General features: G+C 50.6%; 1 protein-coding gene across 6 annotated transcripts; it reads right to left on the bottom strand.

Moving 5' to 3' along the window:
- Positions 1–1,830: 1,830 nt before the first annotated feature.
- Positions 1,831–9,009, bottom strand: LOC122371046 (programmed cell death protein 7-like). Of its 6 annotated transcripts, none has more exons than XM_043347095.1 (8): positions 8,920–9,009; positions 5,863–5,995; positions 5,418–5,524; positions 4,106–5,060; positions 3,628–3,834; positions 3,234–3,314; positions 2,557–2,936; positions 1,831–2,307 (listed from the first exon to the last, which is right to left on the bottom strand). In XM_043347095.1, exons 4-8 carry the CDS (start codon positions 4,805–4,807, stop codon positions 2,187–2,189), a joined length of 1,491 nt encoding a protein of 496 aa, XP_043203030.1. In that variant the 5' UTR covers positions 4,808–5,060; positions 5,418–5,524; positions 5,863–5,995; positions 8,920–9,009; the 3' UTR covers positions 1,831–2,186. The 6 variants fall into 6 exon arrangements, with proteins under 6 accessions (XP_043203030.1, XP_043203034.1, XP_043203032.1 ...); XM_043347099.1 differs by having other exon boundaries at positions 4,112–5,060; positions 8,920–9,008; XM_043347097.1 differs by having other exon boundaries at positions 8,833–8,921.
- Between the last annotated feature and the right edge of the window lie 6,956 nt (positions 9,010–15,965).

The raw sequence follows: 15,965 nt of genomic DNA, 5'->3' as shown, positions 1-15,965 counted from the left end.
CGCCATCCCGTTCACCTCCAAAATAATTCCAAGCTGTGCTGCGGGCAAAAAGGGCATATGAGGGCCGCATCTTGTCATTCCTTTTTATAAATGTAAGCAGCTAGTTTGCAACGTATGGGTAAACTGGAATGTTTTTTTGTTTTTGTTATTGAAAATACAAACTGTTTCCGCTGTAAATGTGGCACCTAGCAAAACAATTGCACAGAATTAAGTACTACTTTCAATGACGTCACATACGTGCCCTCGATGCCCTCGATGTCGACCAAGCAGAAGTTCACGAGTAAGCGCGGAAGATTACTATAGAGCGCTCAAATTTTAGGTCGCATGTTAGACTTTTGAGCGCGTTGGGAGTGCATTTTTGATGTAGCATGTGTTTGGTACCGGATACCGGTAGTGCTACCTTATCAGGATTGGAAGTTAGACAAAAAATGCATGCACCGTACCGCGTACATGCCTATTACCTATAGCATGGATGAGACCTATGGATGAGACCTATAGCGTGACACCAAGGACTTTTGGTGGAGCCTTGGTGGCACTACGGAAGCGAAATTATTGGGGGCCGCTCGCTCCAAACCAAGTCCAACCCATGCGGGTTTTGTGTACTCGCGCATTGCGGGCTGGCGGGTCGACTAAGAACACCTCTACTACTGGAGTCACTGGCCGCACCAACACTGCACTGGCTTACGGCCATCGATGCTACAAAAGCGACACCTATGAACAAAATCTGAAAGTAGGTAAATTATAGATGACGCTCCACTACAGCTGTCCCTGGAGCAGCAGGGGGTGCGCTCCGGGCTTTTCACATTACGAAAAGTCGAGACACCCTCGCTAGCGCTGTCAGCATCGACACCGTTCCATGCTTCTATCCTCAGGAAACAGAAATCCTTCTCCACGCCGCAACCCCCCTCCGGGCTGGACAGGCAACTTTATCTCATGCGGGCTGCTCCCTTGGAGCGGCACCGCTGCTCCCGAGGGAGCGCACCCCGTAGCCGGGTGCAGTGAGTGCCTTGGGGCTGGGTGGCCTGTCCTCTGGACGGGCTCAGCCCCGGCGACTCACTAGGGTGCGTGCCCAGACCAATGTCTCCCCCTTTATCCTATCATCCTCCTGGCTCTGAAATGGTCTCATTGGACCGAAAGGGCCTAACCCAACAAAACAAACAAACAAACAAATCAGCATCGTGAGCATTCTAAGCAACAACTGCAGTAATCCCACCAATCAGCGTACGGCGTACAAGTAGCCAGATCATTGCAGTCCTCTAGATGGCTATGTTCAGCTGGAAGCTCCGGGTAACCCTGCTGCAGTGGGGGAGGCGAGGGCAGACTGGGAGACAGTGCACACAAGGATTGGTTGGATTCTCGATGCGAGATGGGTTCGCCTGCAGAGAGAGAGAGAGAGAGAGAGAGAGAGAGAGAGAGAGAGAGAGAGAGAGAGAGAGAGAGAGAGAGAGAGAGAGAGAGAGAGAGAGAGAGAGAGAGAGAGAGAGAGAGCAGTGTGGCGTGGAGACAAGCATAAGGAAGCCGGACCTCAGGCAGTTGGTTAGGGTGCAGATCTCCTGCCGACCCAAGTTAACGCCTGTGCTTGTGAAAGCAGCGGGTAGCCTCTAGGCAACTCCGAAACGCAGTCGGCCGGGGTGCGTGTGCTGCTGAAGCACCAGTACCATGCGTACTTGTAGTTTATTCGAGCAGCTCGAGTAGGGCTGTACTTTGTGCTCAGATTTGGTAAGAGTTTATGGGGTTTAATGGCCTCGGTTCGTGGATTTTTTACGATGACGTACGCGGGTTGTGATGCCGCTGCAATTGTCGGTATATGAGAGTACAAAATAGCCCTCATGTGTTAAAGAACATTTTATTATCATTGACCGTCGCAAATGAACAATGATGCATACACAGCCCATGCCTAACCAAATGTAAGTATCGTCGTAACGGTGTTATCAAGAAATGTGTCTTATTTGCAAATAATCGAAAACAGTTGTGATAATCGCCTGTTCCAACAAGCCGCAGTCAGTATCTACGCAGGGAGAGGAGATGGCGAGAGGCCGTCCCGGCGACAGTAACGCTGGTGGTTGCGATACCGTCGGTGGTGATGGCAGACTCGAAGGAATCAGCGACAGGCGAGGAGGTACGGTAGCCTGCGGAGTCTGAGACAAAACGCGACGACTGTGGCGGCGGCAGGACGGTTCAGTTCGTCACGCGGCGAGGCAGCCGGCCCAGATGTCGCCGCTGGGCGGTGCCGGCGTCACCCAGGCGGGGGGCACAGCCGAGCCGAGCGGGTCCTCCGGTCCGACCAGGTACCGGTCCCAGTCAGACCTGTAGACGAGCCAAACAATAATGAGGTACAAAAGCGACAGGGTTGTAATGTGATATTATGAATCTTCCGACATAACGAGTCTTTGGATTGAGAAGAGCAGCTGCTGTGCGATTGACATATAAACGACTCTTGCAATATCTCCATTCAGCATTCCATAATAACTCACATAATGTCAGATCAATGGCGTATTGCTTATCCGGGCCATGTCTGGGTCTAGCAATCATGTTCAATATTCCACACTCACCCACCTGATATTAAGCAGCGTCTGCGGGTCGGCCTCCCAGTCGACCATGTGTATCCGGTGGTCGGTCTCCTCCGATTGGCTCCCCCCGCCGGCGGCGGCGGCAGCGGCGGCCGGACTCACACCAGCCGCTCCGAACAGCGCCCTGAGGACCGACAGCGGACCGCCGGCGGCCGGTGGCGGAGGCGGCGGCGGCCGCGGGCCGGCCGTCATGGCCTGCAGCGCGCGCAGCTCCGTCTCGTAGGTCTGCAGGTGGCGGTCCAGCAGGTCTGTCAGACGAGCCGTCACCTCTGCGAACCGCTGGTCGGAGGCGGCGCTGCTGAACAGGCCCGCCGCGCGCGCCTTCAGGTCACGCACCTCTCGCAGGGTGCGCAGCTCGTCCAACGTCTGTGGAGGCGGCGGTCGTGGGTGGTCAGATATAGGACCAATGAGCAGTGAGAGTACGTGTCACATCATCGGGAGCATGCAAGCTGGAAGCGAAAGAAACGGAACGCATACTACCGTTAAGGAATTACTGAACAGCCTCAATTAGGTGGAAAAGTCTTCGTCCCATTACATAGCCATCGTTTGCCGTAAATTTAAACACCAGTAACATTATTTTTCAACCGAGCATAAGTCGTTTTTTTTTAGTAAGCGTCAGTAAACAGTGTGGGGTCACACATCTGACAAATCAGCACTTCTTACCTCGAGTTGTTTTTCGACGTCGCTGATTTTCCTGCGCACCTCGGCCAGAACCTTGTCCGCCTCCCGTTTCATCTCCTCCTCCTGTTGGAAAAACGACCGAAGGCAATGAAAATACCTATACAAATAAGATATTGAGGATAGAATGGGCGGGATAAACTGCTGATTATTGCCTGGAAGACCCGGTCTCATCGTGCTAGTGGTCCTTCGTCTCTTAACAATTGCAATAAAATAGCGAAATTACGCCCTGCCAGTGGATCATGCAGCTTTTGTAAGAACAAAAGCACCGAAGGTACCGATCTATTTCTTACCAACGTTCCTTAACTGTTTTGAGTAGCACCTCAGTCATGATACAAAACGTGGACCAACCCCACCTCAGCCCGCCTCCGTTCCGTACCTCCTTTTCACGGGCGGCTCGCCGCTGGATGGCCGCCTGCCAGGCGTCGATATCAGCGTGCTTCCTCTGCAGTCGCTGCCGCTCCGCCTGCCGCCGCCTACGATCAGCTGACCGTCGGCGGCGCCGCTGCGCCACCAATCGCCGCAGCTGTGCCGCCGTCTCCGGTCGCGCCAGTTCTGCCTCAGATAGCGCCTGGAGGCTGCTCAACTGTGGGAGCAAGAACGAGTAGTTAGGTCAGGCTGCTAACAGTACAAGGATATTGGGTCGAATAGGGAAATGATGCCGATCAACAAAATCGGAGAAAAGCAGTCAGAATGCGCCGAATCCTTCATTATTCGTTACACTATTAAAAAAAGAAAACGGAAGGACGGCCAAGTAGCAAATGAATTCAGATATGCGAAAATTCAATGACAACAAAACGAAAGAAATTATTCACTCGCAATACAAATAGCCAGAAAATAGTAAATGACTAACTCACGTTTACCGTTTTCGATGTCTTCTTTTTCGCTGCCTCCTCAGAGCATCTAGCCGCGACACCGCTCCGCTCGGCCCAGGCCGCCAACCAGCGTTCCGTAGCAGAATTCATCGCTCCACGGCTACTACCAGCCTCTGTACCACGCTCCCCCATCGCCCCGCTGCCGGGGAGGGCCGGGGAGGGGACAGGCCCGTGTGCCGCCGCCGGTGGACCGGGCGGTAGGGCGGTCACCTGCGGTGGACCTCCCACGGCCGAGGGAGGCTGTTCGCGGCCGGGTGGCGCCAACAGACCAGGGCGGGGTGGTGCGGATGGAACCGGCGGTCTGCCGACACCGGACGGCAAGAGGGCAGCTGTGGGGAGTCGCGGCGGGCGCGGCTCTCCGGCTCCAAACCCCGGCAGAGGCATTGACCGGCCCGGCGGGGGCATAGACCGGTCCAGCGGAGGAATGGACCGGTCTGGCGGAGCTCCAAATGGAACAGGGCCGGAGCCTGCCGCAGCCGGCATTGAAGGCGGGGGAGGGAATGACGGTCGAAAACTGGGCGCGGGCCCAACTCCGGGAGGTACCGACGGCCCGAGTCCGGGCCCGGGCGGTCGGGGCGCGGCCAGCCCCGGCGGTGGACGGCTGAAGTTTTGAATGTTAAACACACCGCTAGATGGCACGGAGTATCCACCAGGTGGCCGCGGAGGTGGCCTCTGATGCCACATGACTCGAACCTCGTTAGTGCGCGAGAAATCAGACGACTTAGTCACTAAACTATTGACAACTCACACACCAAATCACTTAAATTAACGACGATTATTTCGGAATGACGAGTGTAACAAGAGGTGAACGCGCAAGGCACTGGGCGGCGGGCCGAACGCCCTACACGGCCAGATGTTTCTTGGCGTCCTCGACAATAGTCACAGCCTGCTGATACTCCTCCAGTTCTACCATGTCGCCCTCCTCGTCCAGAATTTTCTGCCAACAGCATTCGAAAGAACGGTCAATTGTTGACTGTGGAATGCTACACAACATAGGCAAAACAACTCGTGAAAAAATAACGAAAATTCCACTACCGGAAAATGATGGAAACTAAACGACGAACATTTCGGCTAAATGCAGAAGAATAATATAAACATTATACGACCATGCATTGTAAATAGGCGAATCCAATGAAGGTACGTTTTGCCAAGTGCATCCAAAACTATCAACAGCAACACAAATTCCATTCCTATTTTTAACAAGAAGGTAGCAAAGCACATTAGACAACACAAGCTATTGACGTACGGAAAACGAGCTTCAGGCTTAGTGGACACATACAAATAGTCACCTCACCTGAAGTTCAGTGACAGCGGGCGCGAGCTTCTTCTGACAGTCAGGCACCATCATCATTGATTCCTGGAGCACTTCCTCCTGCTTCTTGATGTCATAGTCATCCTTGCCTGCAAACATGTTCTGAGGTCAGGGAAGATGATCAAATTCAATGGAATTTATCTGCCTAGGATAAAAGGAATGAAATTATTGGTTTAATGGTGCTTGTCATAGCTTGAAGCTCACCTTACGATCAAATTCCATTTACAGGACATGGCTCATTCATTTTCCAGTGTGTTTGCAAAATGTAAATAACCAATTATGGAAAATTGTGGTAAGTGTAAGCCTCGGTTTTACTAGTCAAGGCGTACAGGATATAGGTATGACCATAGAGATATATATACATATACATATGTATATATATCTCTATGGGTATGACAAGGGTGAGGAGAGGTACAGGTTGACCTACCTTCAGTTTTCATGCGCTCAATTCGTTTCTTCTGCTGTTCAGACTCTACCTCATATGATATTTTTTCTTTTGTCAACCGTTTGACAATGCCCGTCTTGATTTTCAATGTGCGTACACGTGGGTCTGCCATGTCCTGTAATATTACCGCGTCAAATACTTAATTCCTTGTTGATGGCACCATATAATTCTACTGACAGGGGGATAAGCTGTAAAGCAGGGCTGCGGAGTCGGAGTCGGAGTCGGAGTCGGAGTCGGTCGGAGTCGACAGTTGTGATTGGAGTCGGAGTCGGAGTCGGAGTCGATTTTAGAAACCCGAGCCGGAGTCGGAGTCGGAGTCACCGAAAATCTGTCGACTCCGCAGCCCTGCTGGGTCTGCGGAGTCGGAGTCGGGAGTTGGAGTCGGTCAGAGTCGACAATTCTGCCCGGAGTCGGAGTCGGAGCTGGTTTTTGAAAGCCGGAGTCGGAGTCGGAGTCGGAGTCGCCGAAAATCCATCGACTCCGCAGCCCTGCTGTAAAGCTCCAGAAGGTCTACCAGATCTATGCCAAAGAAAACATGGATGGTAAAAATTATTCCTTGCACCAGGTGGCAGCACTTCTTTTCGAAAATCAGTTCTTATCTTTCCAAAATCGTGATTTCCTCGCTGAGGAGTGAAATCGGCTTCATCGTTGTCAAAAATAGCAGAATCGTTGCCATTTTCGGCACGTGTAACAAAAATAGCACGTGCTAAAAAAAAACGATTGACCAAACCTCCCCGACTTGGACTGAAATTGAAAAGATCTCGGATTCCAATTCAAGGATACCTACCAAGGGTACTGCAACTAAGAGCCTACGAGCAAGACCCTAAAACTGCAATAATCAGGGTTACCAACGGGAATTTTTCTAAATCCCAAGATCGCCGCGCGAATTTCCCAAAATCGAGCTCCATATCCCAAGGTCGACAGGATCAAAGCCCAATGTGCATCCCAGGGTCTATAGAAACCAAATATAGAGCAAATAAAGTGTATTTGACGTATTTCCAAATCTTTGGTTGACTAAATAAATCAATATCGTTAACATAACTTGCATTCGGCACAGTTACACACGCAGGCCGGCATAGGTACAGAGACACAGCAAGTTACCTGTCTGGGTTTTACGTTTATTTCCCGTTTCACGCGGTTTCAGTCTGGCGGCAAAACCATCCAAAATGTGCGCTCTTGACTAGCATCGATAACCCGAACAAATATTGGGACAGCTCACACAGCTTTAGACAGCTTTAGAAGGCAGGGCATATTTTAAGGCACTTACTGCGTCCCATTCTGGGACGCAGCCCGCTCGCCTTGGGACGTAGCCCCTGCTGATTTGACCCACTGCGTCCCTGCCCTGTGCCCTGTCCGGTACCCTGACCTGTGCCCTGCTGTGTGCCCTGACCTGTACCCTTCTCTCTAAAATGTCCTGTGCCATGCACTGTAACCTGCTGTGCCCTACTGAAGAGGGCACTGAGGCCCTCCTCAGTGTCCTACTCTGTTCCCTGCCCTGTGCCCTTAGTCGTAGCACGTGCCCTCTGCTCAACTTTGGGACGCAGTAAAAATTTGTTAAAATATGCCCTGTTAGAAGGTGGGATAGTTCCTTTAACCGACGCGGAAGCCACTGGGTATTTCGCTAACTGCCTCACTTGAGAGCTGAGACGAGAGAAACAAAGTGAAGACGCGTCAAATAAGGATAACTTATTCGTGCTTCGTTGGTTGCTTGGTAAGGTACAGTGAAACCAAACGAAAGAACGCTCGGTTGTGTTCGTCCAAAAAGGACGGTTTACAAAAAAAAAACAATTAAGTTTGTTAGATGTGTTCCTGATTCCTTTGTTTGGTCTTTATTAATACTTTTCCTTTTCCCAATGATTAAAAAAATGTGCTAAAATTAGCGGGAGTCGAAAGCTCGGGACAAATCCCAAGGTTTGCTGTTGAATCCCAAGGTCCCAAGGTCGGGTTCAATATCCCAAGATCTTGGGACAAATCCCAAGCTTTGGTAACCCTGGCAATAATACCAGTAAAACGCCTTTTGGGCGAAGAACGAGCGAGCGAGATAGTGAGCCCTGCACGTGCGGAAGGGCGAGAGGGTACTTCCAACGGGCTTGCGCAAAGCACCCTTCTAAACGGTCGCTAGTGGTGTGCCAAATTTGAACGCAATCAACCCAGCCGTTCCTGAGATCTGGAAGCAGTATTCTGCACGTGCGCACGTGCAAACGGGGTCCAAACTGACCTTTGCACGGCACCCTACAACTGGTCCCCAACCGTGTACCAAATTTGAGCGCAATCGGCCCAGCCGTTCTCGAGATCTGGAAGCGCCCCCTGCACGTGCGCACGTGAAGTAGGTAGCACCTTAACCGCAACACATGGGAATGCATTGTCTGGTGGGTGCCTACCTGTTTGCCAAGTTTCAGCGAAATCGCCCCAGTAATTACCGAGTTATTAAAATGGGAACAAATTTGACACCTCTTATTGTTGTATTTTGCACGTGCACTGGGAGTGACCCACATGCATCCGGAGTATCCTATTTTTTTTTTATAAATTTAGCTCGAATGTTTGAATGGACGGATTGACAGAGCCGGAGCCCACGCTAAGCAGCTTGTTGCGTAGACCCCGACCCCTACCGTCCGTTTTTGTTTTGGTAGAAGGGATGCTGCTACCCTACAAAAATTACCGCAAGCCAATCGCCCAAGCGGCTGCTGAGATATGAGCCTCTCAAAATCACTACTTTTGCAAAACAGCTTGAACACCCTTGACTTTTCACGTGGCACGTGCCACGGCGGTCACTGAGATGTAGCAAAAGTAGTCAATTACGGGGTAGAAGGGATGGGGCTACCCAACAAAAAAGACCGCAGGCCAATCGGTCCAGCGGTTGCTGAGATATAAGGATATAAGCCTCTCAAAAGCGTTACAGGCCGGGACGGGCCGCTCACACTGAGATTTTTCAGTTATATTGAAAAGACTCACTTCGCTCGCTCGCTCGTAATAAAGCAATCGATAAATTATTAATTTGTAGATTCAGTTTCAGGTTATATCATAAATTGTTAATCGTACCTTTCGATTTCTTGGAGCGTGAATATTGATATTGCCACTCACACTGGAGAATGCGCGTGTGAATATTTGGGCGCGGTTTTTGAAACAAACGCGCCAGAAAAGGAACTTTGTGATTTTATCTAAAACACTGCTATTTTTGAAAAACACTATTTCGCTGCTCACCATACAGCCGTCCCCCAGCACTGCATCTGCCGCATCTGCGAACGAAACGAAATGCTCATGAATATATTTTCAGTTGTCATATGAAATTTTATCGGTTATTCTGAGCTTGATGACCTCGGCTCTGGTGAGCTTGACAAACAGAAATTTTCCGTTTTCGCCTTTTTCGTTCGATCATCCTATAGCTCAATAGCCACTGCACGGGCCGATCAAAACGAGAAAACGTCATCATTACATTCACCGCTAGCCGTCTTGAATATGGTGACCACATGGGTGACTTCGGACTTTGGCATTCGGTGACATTGAGGGATCAAGCCCAAGTGTCAACCATGGGCGTCGCCACCACTACGGACACTACGGAGTACGGACAGTGTCCGTACAAGTTTTGGAAGGCCCGGAAACTTGTACGGAATGTCCGTACAAGTTTCGTCGACCGCAAAAATGCAGTCTTCGCACATGTTTGAAGCAGGTTAAAGCTTATCAGACCCCCTATTTGTGGTTAAAGTTACGATCCAAGGCCGCCCCAAAGTCAATGTCACGCAAGAGTAGGTATAGGGTAAGGTGCCTAATTAGCGACCCCCTTAATTTGAACCGTCATTGCTCACGCTCTGTGGGTGCCACTGTATTACTGGCTTGATTTTCGGAGAGATCGTTCATTTTTCTATTAAAATATAGTCATTTTCTGCCCCAATATTCACTAACTTATTTGTAGTGAGCATTTTGGCAAACCATTGCAAAAAACGCTAATAGGGAACTCTTCCCGATTAGCGACCGGGGAGGGTCGCTAATAAGTCTATGGGTTTCCCCATATTAAAAATGGCAAAAAATGCGACGCCTGAAAAGATGAAATATGATCTCAAAAAGGTAACCTATATACGCAAAGCACTCAATCACTCGAACAGGAACGTTTATCCAACACATTTACGTAAGTAAAAACTGATCACGCGATGCACCGAAGGCGAAAAGAAGGCGGAAACCCAAATTTTTCGGGCTATCTCGTATGATATTCGAGGTCCGCGCTGAATTCGGCACCCCTGCAGTCGGTGACGACATTTGGCATCCCCTGCCACACATTGCAAGCTTCAGCAACACCTCATTTTCATTCCTCTCTTTTCCCCTTTCTTTCCCTTCTTGAGCTATTTGCGACCATGTCAGGCGCAAATAGGAAATACGAGTTGCGACACATTTTTAACCGCCATGCTGTGCACAGTTGAGCGATTCACTATGGTAAAGCGGCAATCAATTGAAAAAGGAATGTCGATTCAGAATAAAAAAGGTGCATCATCCTAATGTGCATCGCTTTTCATCAGAGATGGCCCAAACACACACGTTTTGGATAAGAAACTCGTCATTTTTATTTAAACTCACCTGAAACGTTCCACCAGAAACATCGACGACCGGAAAATAATTTAATTTGATAACCAAAGTATGGCTGACCTTTTGACGATGTTTTTACCCCGTTTTCTCCTGCCAGTTTTTCTGTAGGGAGGTAGGTCGCAAATCGGAAAGGGTCGCTAATTAGGCACCTTACCCTAGGTATAGGGTGTGACGAAATTATTCGGACATCTTTTTTATTAGAACTCAGTCCGGCCGCGAACGCTTAAGTGGTTAGGAGAGTTGTCAATATATCAAACTGAAAAAGACAACGCAATGGACGGGAAAATAGCTAGTGCACCACCTTTGGCCTCACACCAAGACACATCCACTGCACTGGTCGAAGGAAGACATGAGCGTTTGGTGGAGTGGGCAGCTATTCGCGCCAATTCGCGCTGTATTGTCCTTTGAGCCGTCAAAGCGGCCTTGTGTTGGCTGCCAGTAACTCAAACGTGCCGGCCGTCACCGGCGTCAAACATCCGGCCAAGATCCAGGTCCGACCTGGATCTTGGCCGGATTCCAGGCTGGAACATGTTCAGCTTATGTGCGATGTTCCAGCTGTGCATTGTGTCACAGAAGACCACCTTCAGTGACGATTATAGTACCGAAGCAGCATCCTGGCAAACATTGGAGCCGCTCAACCGGACGGCACGGGAGGGCTCGATTTCTAAAAGCGCACTGATGTTTGATTCAAGCCACGCTGCCTTCGTGCAGGTTGGAGCGCTACATTAACCCTATTCAGTGACGTACCCAAGGGGGGCCACGCCTTTCGGCGCTCAGGGGGCCCCTCATGCCCCAGGATATTTTTTTTAAACACTGGATAAAACGTCTTTTACTCGGAAGAAAAATTGATATTAAAGTTTCATTTATGTGCCCTGGGTACCCGAGGGGCCCCTGCAGTCATCCAAGGGCCCCCAGTTTCCTGGGCCCCTGGTCTCCTAGGGGCCTCTGGTAGCCGGGGGCCTGGTCTCATGGGGGCCCCTGATAGCCTGTGGCCCCTAGTCGCCTAGGGGCTAGGGGGCCCTGGTCGCATGGGGGGCCTCTGGTCGCATGAGGCCCCTGATCGACTGGGGGCCCCTAGTTGCCTAGGGGGCCCTGATAGCCGGGGGCCTGGTCGTATGGGCCCCTGATAGTCTGTGGCCCCTAGTCGCCTAGGGGGCCCTAGTCGCATGGGGGGCCTCTGGTCGCATGATATTGAGGCCCCTGATCGCCTGGGGGTACCTAGTCGCCCAGGGGGCCCCTGGTAGCCGGGGGGCCCCTGGTTGCCTGGGGCCTCCGGTCGCCCCTAGTCGCCTGGGGGACCCTGGTCGCCTTGGGCCCCTGGTAACCTGGGATCCCCTGGTCGCCTGGGGGCCCCTGATCGCATGAGGGCCGCTGGTCACCTAGAGGGCCCCTGGTCGCCTGGGGGCCCCTGGTAGCCGGGGGTCTGGTCGCATGGGGCCCCCTGGTCGCATGGGGGCCCCCTGGTCGCCCCTGATCGCTTTGGGGACCTGATCGCATTGGCCCTTGGTCGCCTGGAGGGCCCTGCTCGCCTGGGGCAGTGGGGCCCCTAGTCATCTGGAGGACCTGGTCGCCTGGGAACCCCTGGTCGACTGGGGGCCACTGGTCGTCTGAAAGTACGCTTATCACCTGATGGATCCCAAATCATCTGAGTGGCTACTGGCTACTGGATATAAGTAGTGACTGGAGTAGGCACTCATCTGAAGGGTCACATGAGGTCAACATAAAACTTGACCTTTTCAAACAACCTACATATATGTCATTCGACGCGTCTTGACATGACGAATGCGTTGGTACCACTGCTTTAGGTCTAGGACCTTTTTTGGTGAAGAAATCTGCAAAAAAGCCGCAGCTCGGGGTCGCTAACCTAACCTTTGACCTAATGTCGCTAACCCTTTGACCTAATGTAGGTTGGTATCAAAAATGTGTTTGTATTTTTTCCCAAAATCACTAGGCATTCGGGGGCTATCGCAACTATTCGTCCGAGGTGAGTGTGGGGGGGGGAGGGGAGGACGAAAAACACCCTCCCTGGGTCCGCGTGGGTTAACGCATCTGACGAGCATTACGGCTGACAGAATGTGTCCGTACAAGTTGGGGACCCGTGGCGACGCCCCTGGTGTCAACTTAATGTTTTCATCTGTTTGAGACAGGGCTGCGGGGTCGGAGTCGGAGTCGGAGTCGGGGTCGATTTTGGAATCCTGTACCGGAGTTGAAGTCGGATTCACCGAAAACTCATCGACTCCGCAGTCCGCAATACATGAATCAGATGCTAATCTATGCTAGATAGGTAGTAGGTAATTTTGTTACCTATATCGTCGATGCTATAGCATCGACGATACCTATAGGTTAACAAGCTATAACTAGGCGCAGCGCAACTGCCCGGCTGATAGAAACCCAAGCAACACCATGATTGTCCATTTCTTTCGCAGCATTCTATTTTATCAGGCTCATCGATTAGGTAGGGTAAGGAGAGGTAACTTCGTGAAATCCTCAACTTCGTGGATTTGCAATTTCTCAGAAATCTGAAAACTTGCAGCGCTGTCATGACCATCTCATCCTGTGAGGCTCTGGCAGAGGGGGAGTGACTTTTGCTAAGCAGTTAGTTGTCCCTCCTTTGGTTTAGGTAGGTACCTAATGCTGCCAAATGAAAAAAATATTGTCCAGGTTCTCAACTTCGTGAACCCTAACTTCGTGATGAAAAAGTAAGGCAAGCATTTGCTGAAAAGTCATGTTTTAGCCTTTCCATACCAACGCAAAATGTTGGGTCTGGAGGAAGATTTGCATTTTTCACCACGAAGTTACCTCGCCTATATCGAACCTATAGTGACTTCGGGTCGGGCAATATCATGATCAATGACCTCAATAGGTCAACTTGAGAGACCACCAAGGGTCACCATACTCTTAAACGGCTGGGTGAAATCGCATAGGTACAAAGAATCGAACGGTGGCGTTTTCGTTTCAATCGACCGGCCAAGTGTCTCACCTGAGTTGTAGGATGGCTGCAATAAGCGGAAACGTTAAGTTGAACTCCTCAAGGTCATCGAACTTATTCGAGGTCAATGCCGGAACGCTGATGAAACTGCAAGCGAAAACCGAATGGTGGCATTTTCGTCTCGATTGCTGAGTAAAAAAGGATCACTAGGCAGTAGGAAATAAAAATGAGTTGACCTTTTAAGGTCATCGAGGTCACTTGAGTCATGAAACCATCAAGTTTGAAATGGCCGATGATATTGCATACTGGGAACTGCGAAATGAATGGTGGCGTTTTCATCTATGACCATGTCCCCGTTAGTAAGTACCTACCACGTGTAGCTGGGTTACACATTTTTACACGCACGTGAAACAGCAAAACAGCCTATTAGGCTCGGTTTCTTTTAAGTCTTAATACAGACTTAAGCAGCCACGTCGCTCTATTTGATTGAATCTTCCATCGCGTGTCAGTAATCAAGCACTATAGTTGTAATCTAGTCAGTCGCTTAAATTGTGTTATTTCATGCGTGCTTATCGAGCTTATCGTCGGAATTGAGCTCGGGCGGGGTAACACTCGTGGTTTTTTTTTTTAATGAACAGTTCGTATTGCGCCAAATCCCCTTTTTCAACTTGGACAGATTCCGGCCGGCACCAAATGAGCCCCTATAGCAAGGCATTAAAATATCATCAGTGTTCCTCGTCACTCGTCCCATGGTCACTAAACTTCGCAGGTGTCAGTTTGGCTGTCACTTGTCGCTTGGTTGTCACACTTTTATGCGCAACATCGCATTCGCAACACCTTCAGTTTCCCAAGACAAGTCGAAGACCTGGCACCAAATACCTATTATATCAGCAACTGGATACAGCGGAGAAACTATACACAAACGTGGTACCCACCGCATCGCCACAAGCGATTACCGTAAACAGACGGTCTGCGGCGAGTGCGTCATCACTGAGGCCAGCGGTACCCGAGCCGACCTCTGACGGCGCGTGGCCCCACGACGGAGGGCTGGTGTCCCAGGCGGCCAGTGACGTCAGCGGGAGGCACGTCTCCTCATCGGCGAGGCCGCGGCTGGACCCGTAATGAACCGGAACGACGTTCGGGTCACCCCGCCGCGACGGAGAGGATCGCGCCGTCACCAGGGCACGCGGGAGACGTGTGATTGAGAGTGTACCAGTGACGAAATGAAGGTTCATGTTACGAATGCGTGTTACTCAATCACGATCTTGTGATATGTTTGGTCCCGAGAGACACCTTTGCTGTTTGTGCAAGTGACGAAAAATGTGTCAGTTTCACAAGGCATTCTCAAATTTCGAGGAGTCTTATCGCACGTCAAAAACCAGTAGGAACCGGACGAACACCAAAACAAGAACACGGAACTGTAAAGATTTTAAATGGCTATTATTGTTCCAGTCGATAGCCTACATCGGCTCTGACTCAGACTCCTGCTCATACGTAAAACATCTCTGCGGCTCTGGCTCCGGCAACAGGCAAAATATGCTGGCCCCAGCGGCTCCGGCTCCGGCGTTAGGCTCTAGGCAAATTATTGACTGTCTTATACGGTGACCATAGGCGGCGGAACGGGGAGGGCACCGGGGCACCGTGCCCCCTTTGATTTTGGCATTTTAACATTAGCCCTATGGGCGTTGCATGGAAAGAATGGGACCAAAAGCCGGCAATGCCCCCCCCCTTAAAGGGACTATCCCACCTTCTAAAATGTTGTTAAAACCAGTTACATTGTGCCCGACTTTATAGATTGGATGACCAGGAACACGGTTCTGGCATTTATTTTTCATTAAACATCTTAGGCTCCCCATATTCCAAACACAAACTTTCAAATATGTGACGTCACAGCCCAAAATTACCTCCTTCCCCAGGCCACATTACTGTCATAAAGCTGATTCTTTTTACTCTGTAGGCACCACAACAAAGTTCAGACCAAGTTTTAAGCGATTTTTCAACGAACAAACCCATTTAAATCAGAATGACTAAACGAGGTGACGTCACACTAACGGTCGCTCCATGTTGAAGATAGGGCCTTGTACAAGGCCCATTTTCAAATGAAGGGAACGAATTTCTTCAACACCAAGAGGCCGCGGGGGTTGCAACCTAGATAGATAGTGGTTTCTGAACCTCGCCGCAAACTTGGCTATCTCAACTCAAACCCCATGTTAAAGGTGGGATAGTCCCTTTAATTGAGGGTGTTCCGCCGCTACTGACGGTGACTCCGGTTCCGGAATAAGGCAAAATTGGGCTGGCCCTACAAATTGACCCTGCAGAAGAACGGCAATTAATTCATGTTAACTGTCGACAAATAGGTACGTAGATAGATGACTTTAATATACCTACCGACCAAGAAGTGAAGGGCACTCGAATGATGAACGTTACTCGCAATAGCATCACAAGTAAAACGTCCAGCCCACCGTCGCGTAGTTAGCAGCCTGCGATCGCCGGCACTGTTCCTTTCGAGGTGCGGCGCGCTTGTTTTCTCAGCGTCGGCTGGCCGGGTCGGTGCGGGGGGCGGGGCCGGGGCCACGGCCGG

Source organism: Amphibalanus amphitrite, unplaced genomic scaffold (genome assembly GCF_019059575.1).
Source record: "Amphibalanus amphitrite isolate SeventyFive unplaced genomic scaffold, NRLGWU_Aamphi_draft 001198F_arrow, whole genome shotgun sequence".
Classification (NCBI taxonomy): Eukaryota; Metazoa; Arthropoda; class Thecostraca; order Balanomorpha; family Balanidae; genus Amphibalanus; species Amphibalanus amphitrite.
This window is presented reverse-complemented; position numbering and strand designations above follow the sequence as displayed.

Bases quoted from the DNA above. Each gene is read 5' to 3' on its own strand.
- LOC122371046 (XM_043347095.1), bottom strand. From the start codon at position 4,807: ATGTGGCATCAGAGGCCACCTCCGCGGCCACCTGGTGGATACTCCGTG. The intron at 3,835-4,105 runs GTGAGTTAGTCA...TTGCTCCCACAG, and splicing joins AGACATCGAAAACGGTAAAC to TTGAGCAGCCTCCAGGCGCT. The intron at 2,937-3,233 runs GTAAGAAGTGCT...CCGCCTCCACAG, and splicing joins ACGTCGAAAAACAACTCGAG to ACGTTGGACGAGCTGCGCAC.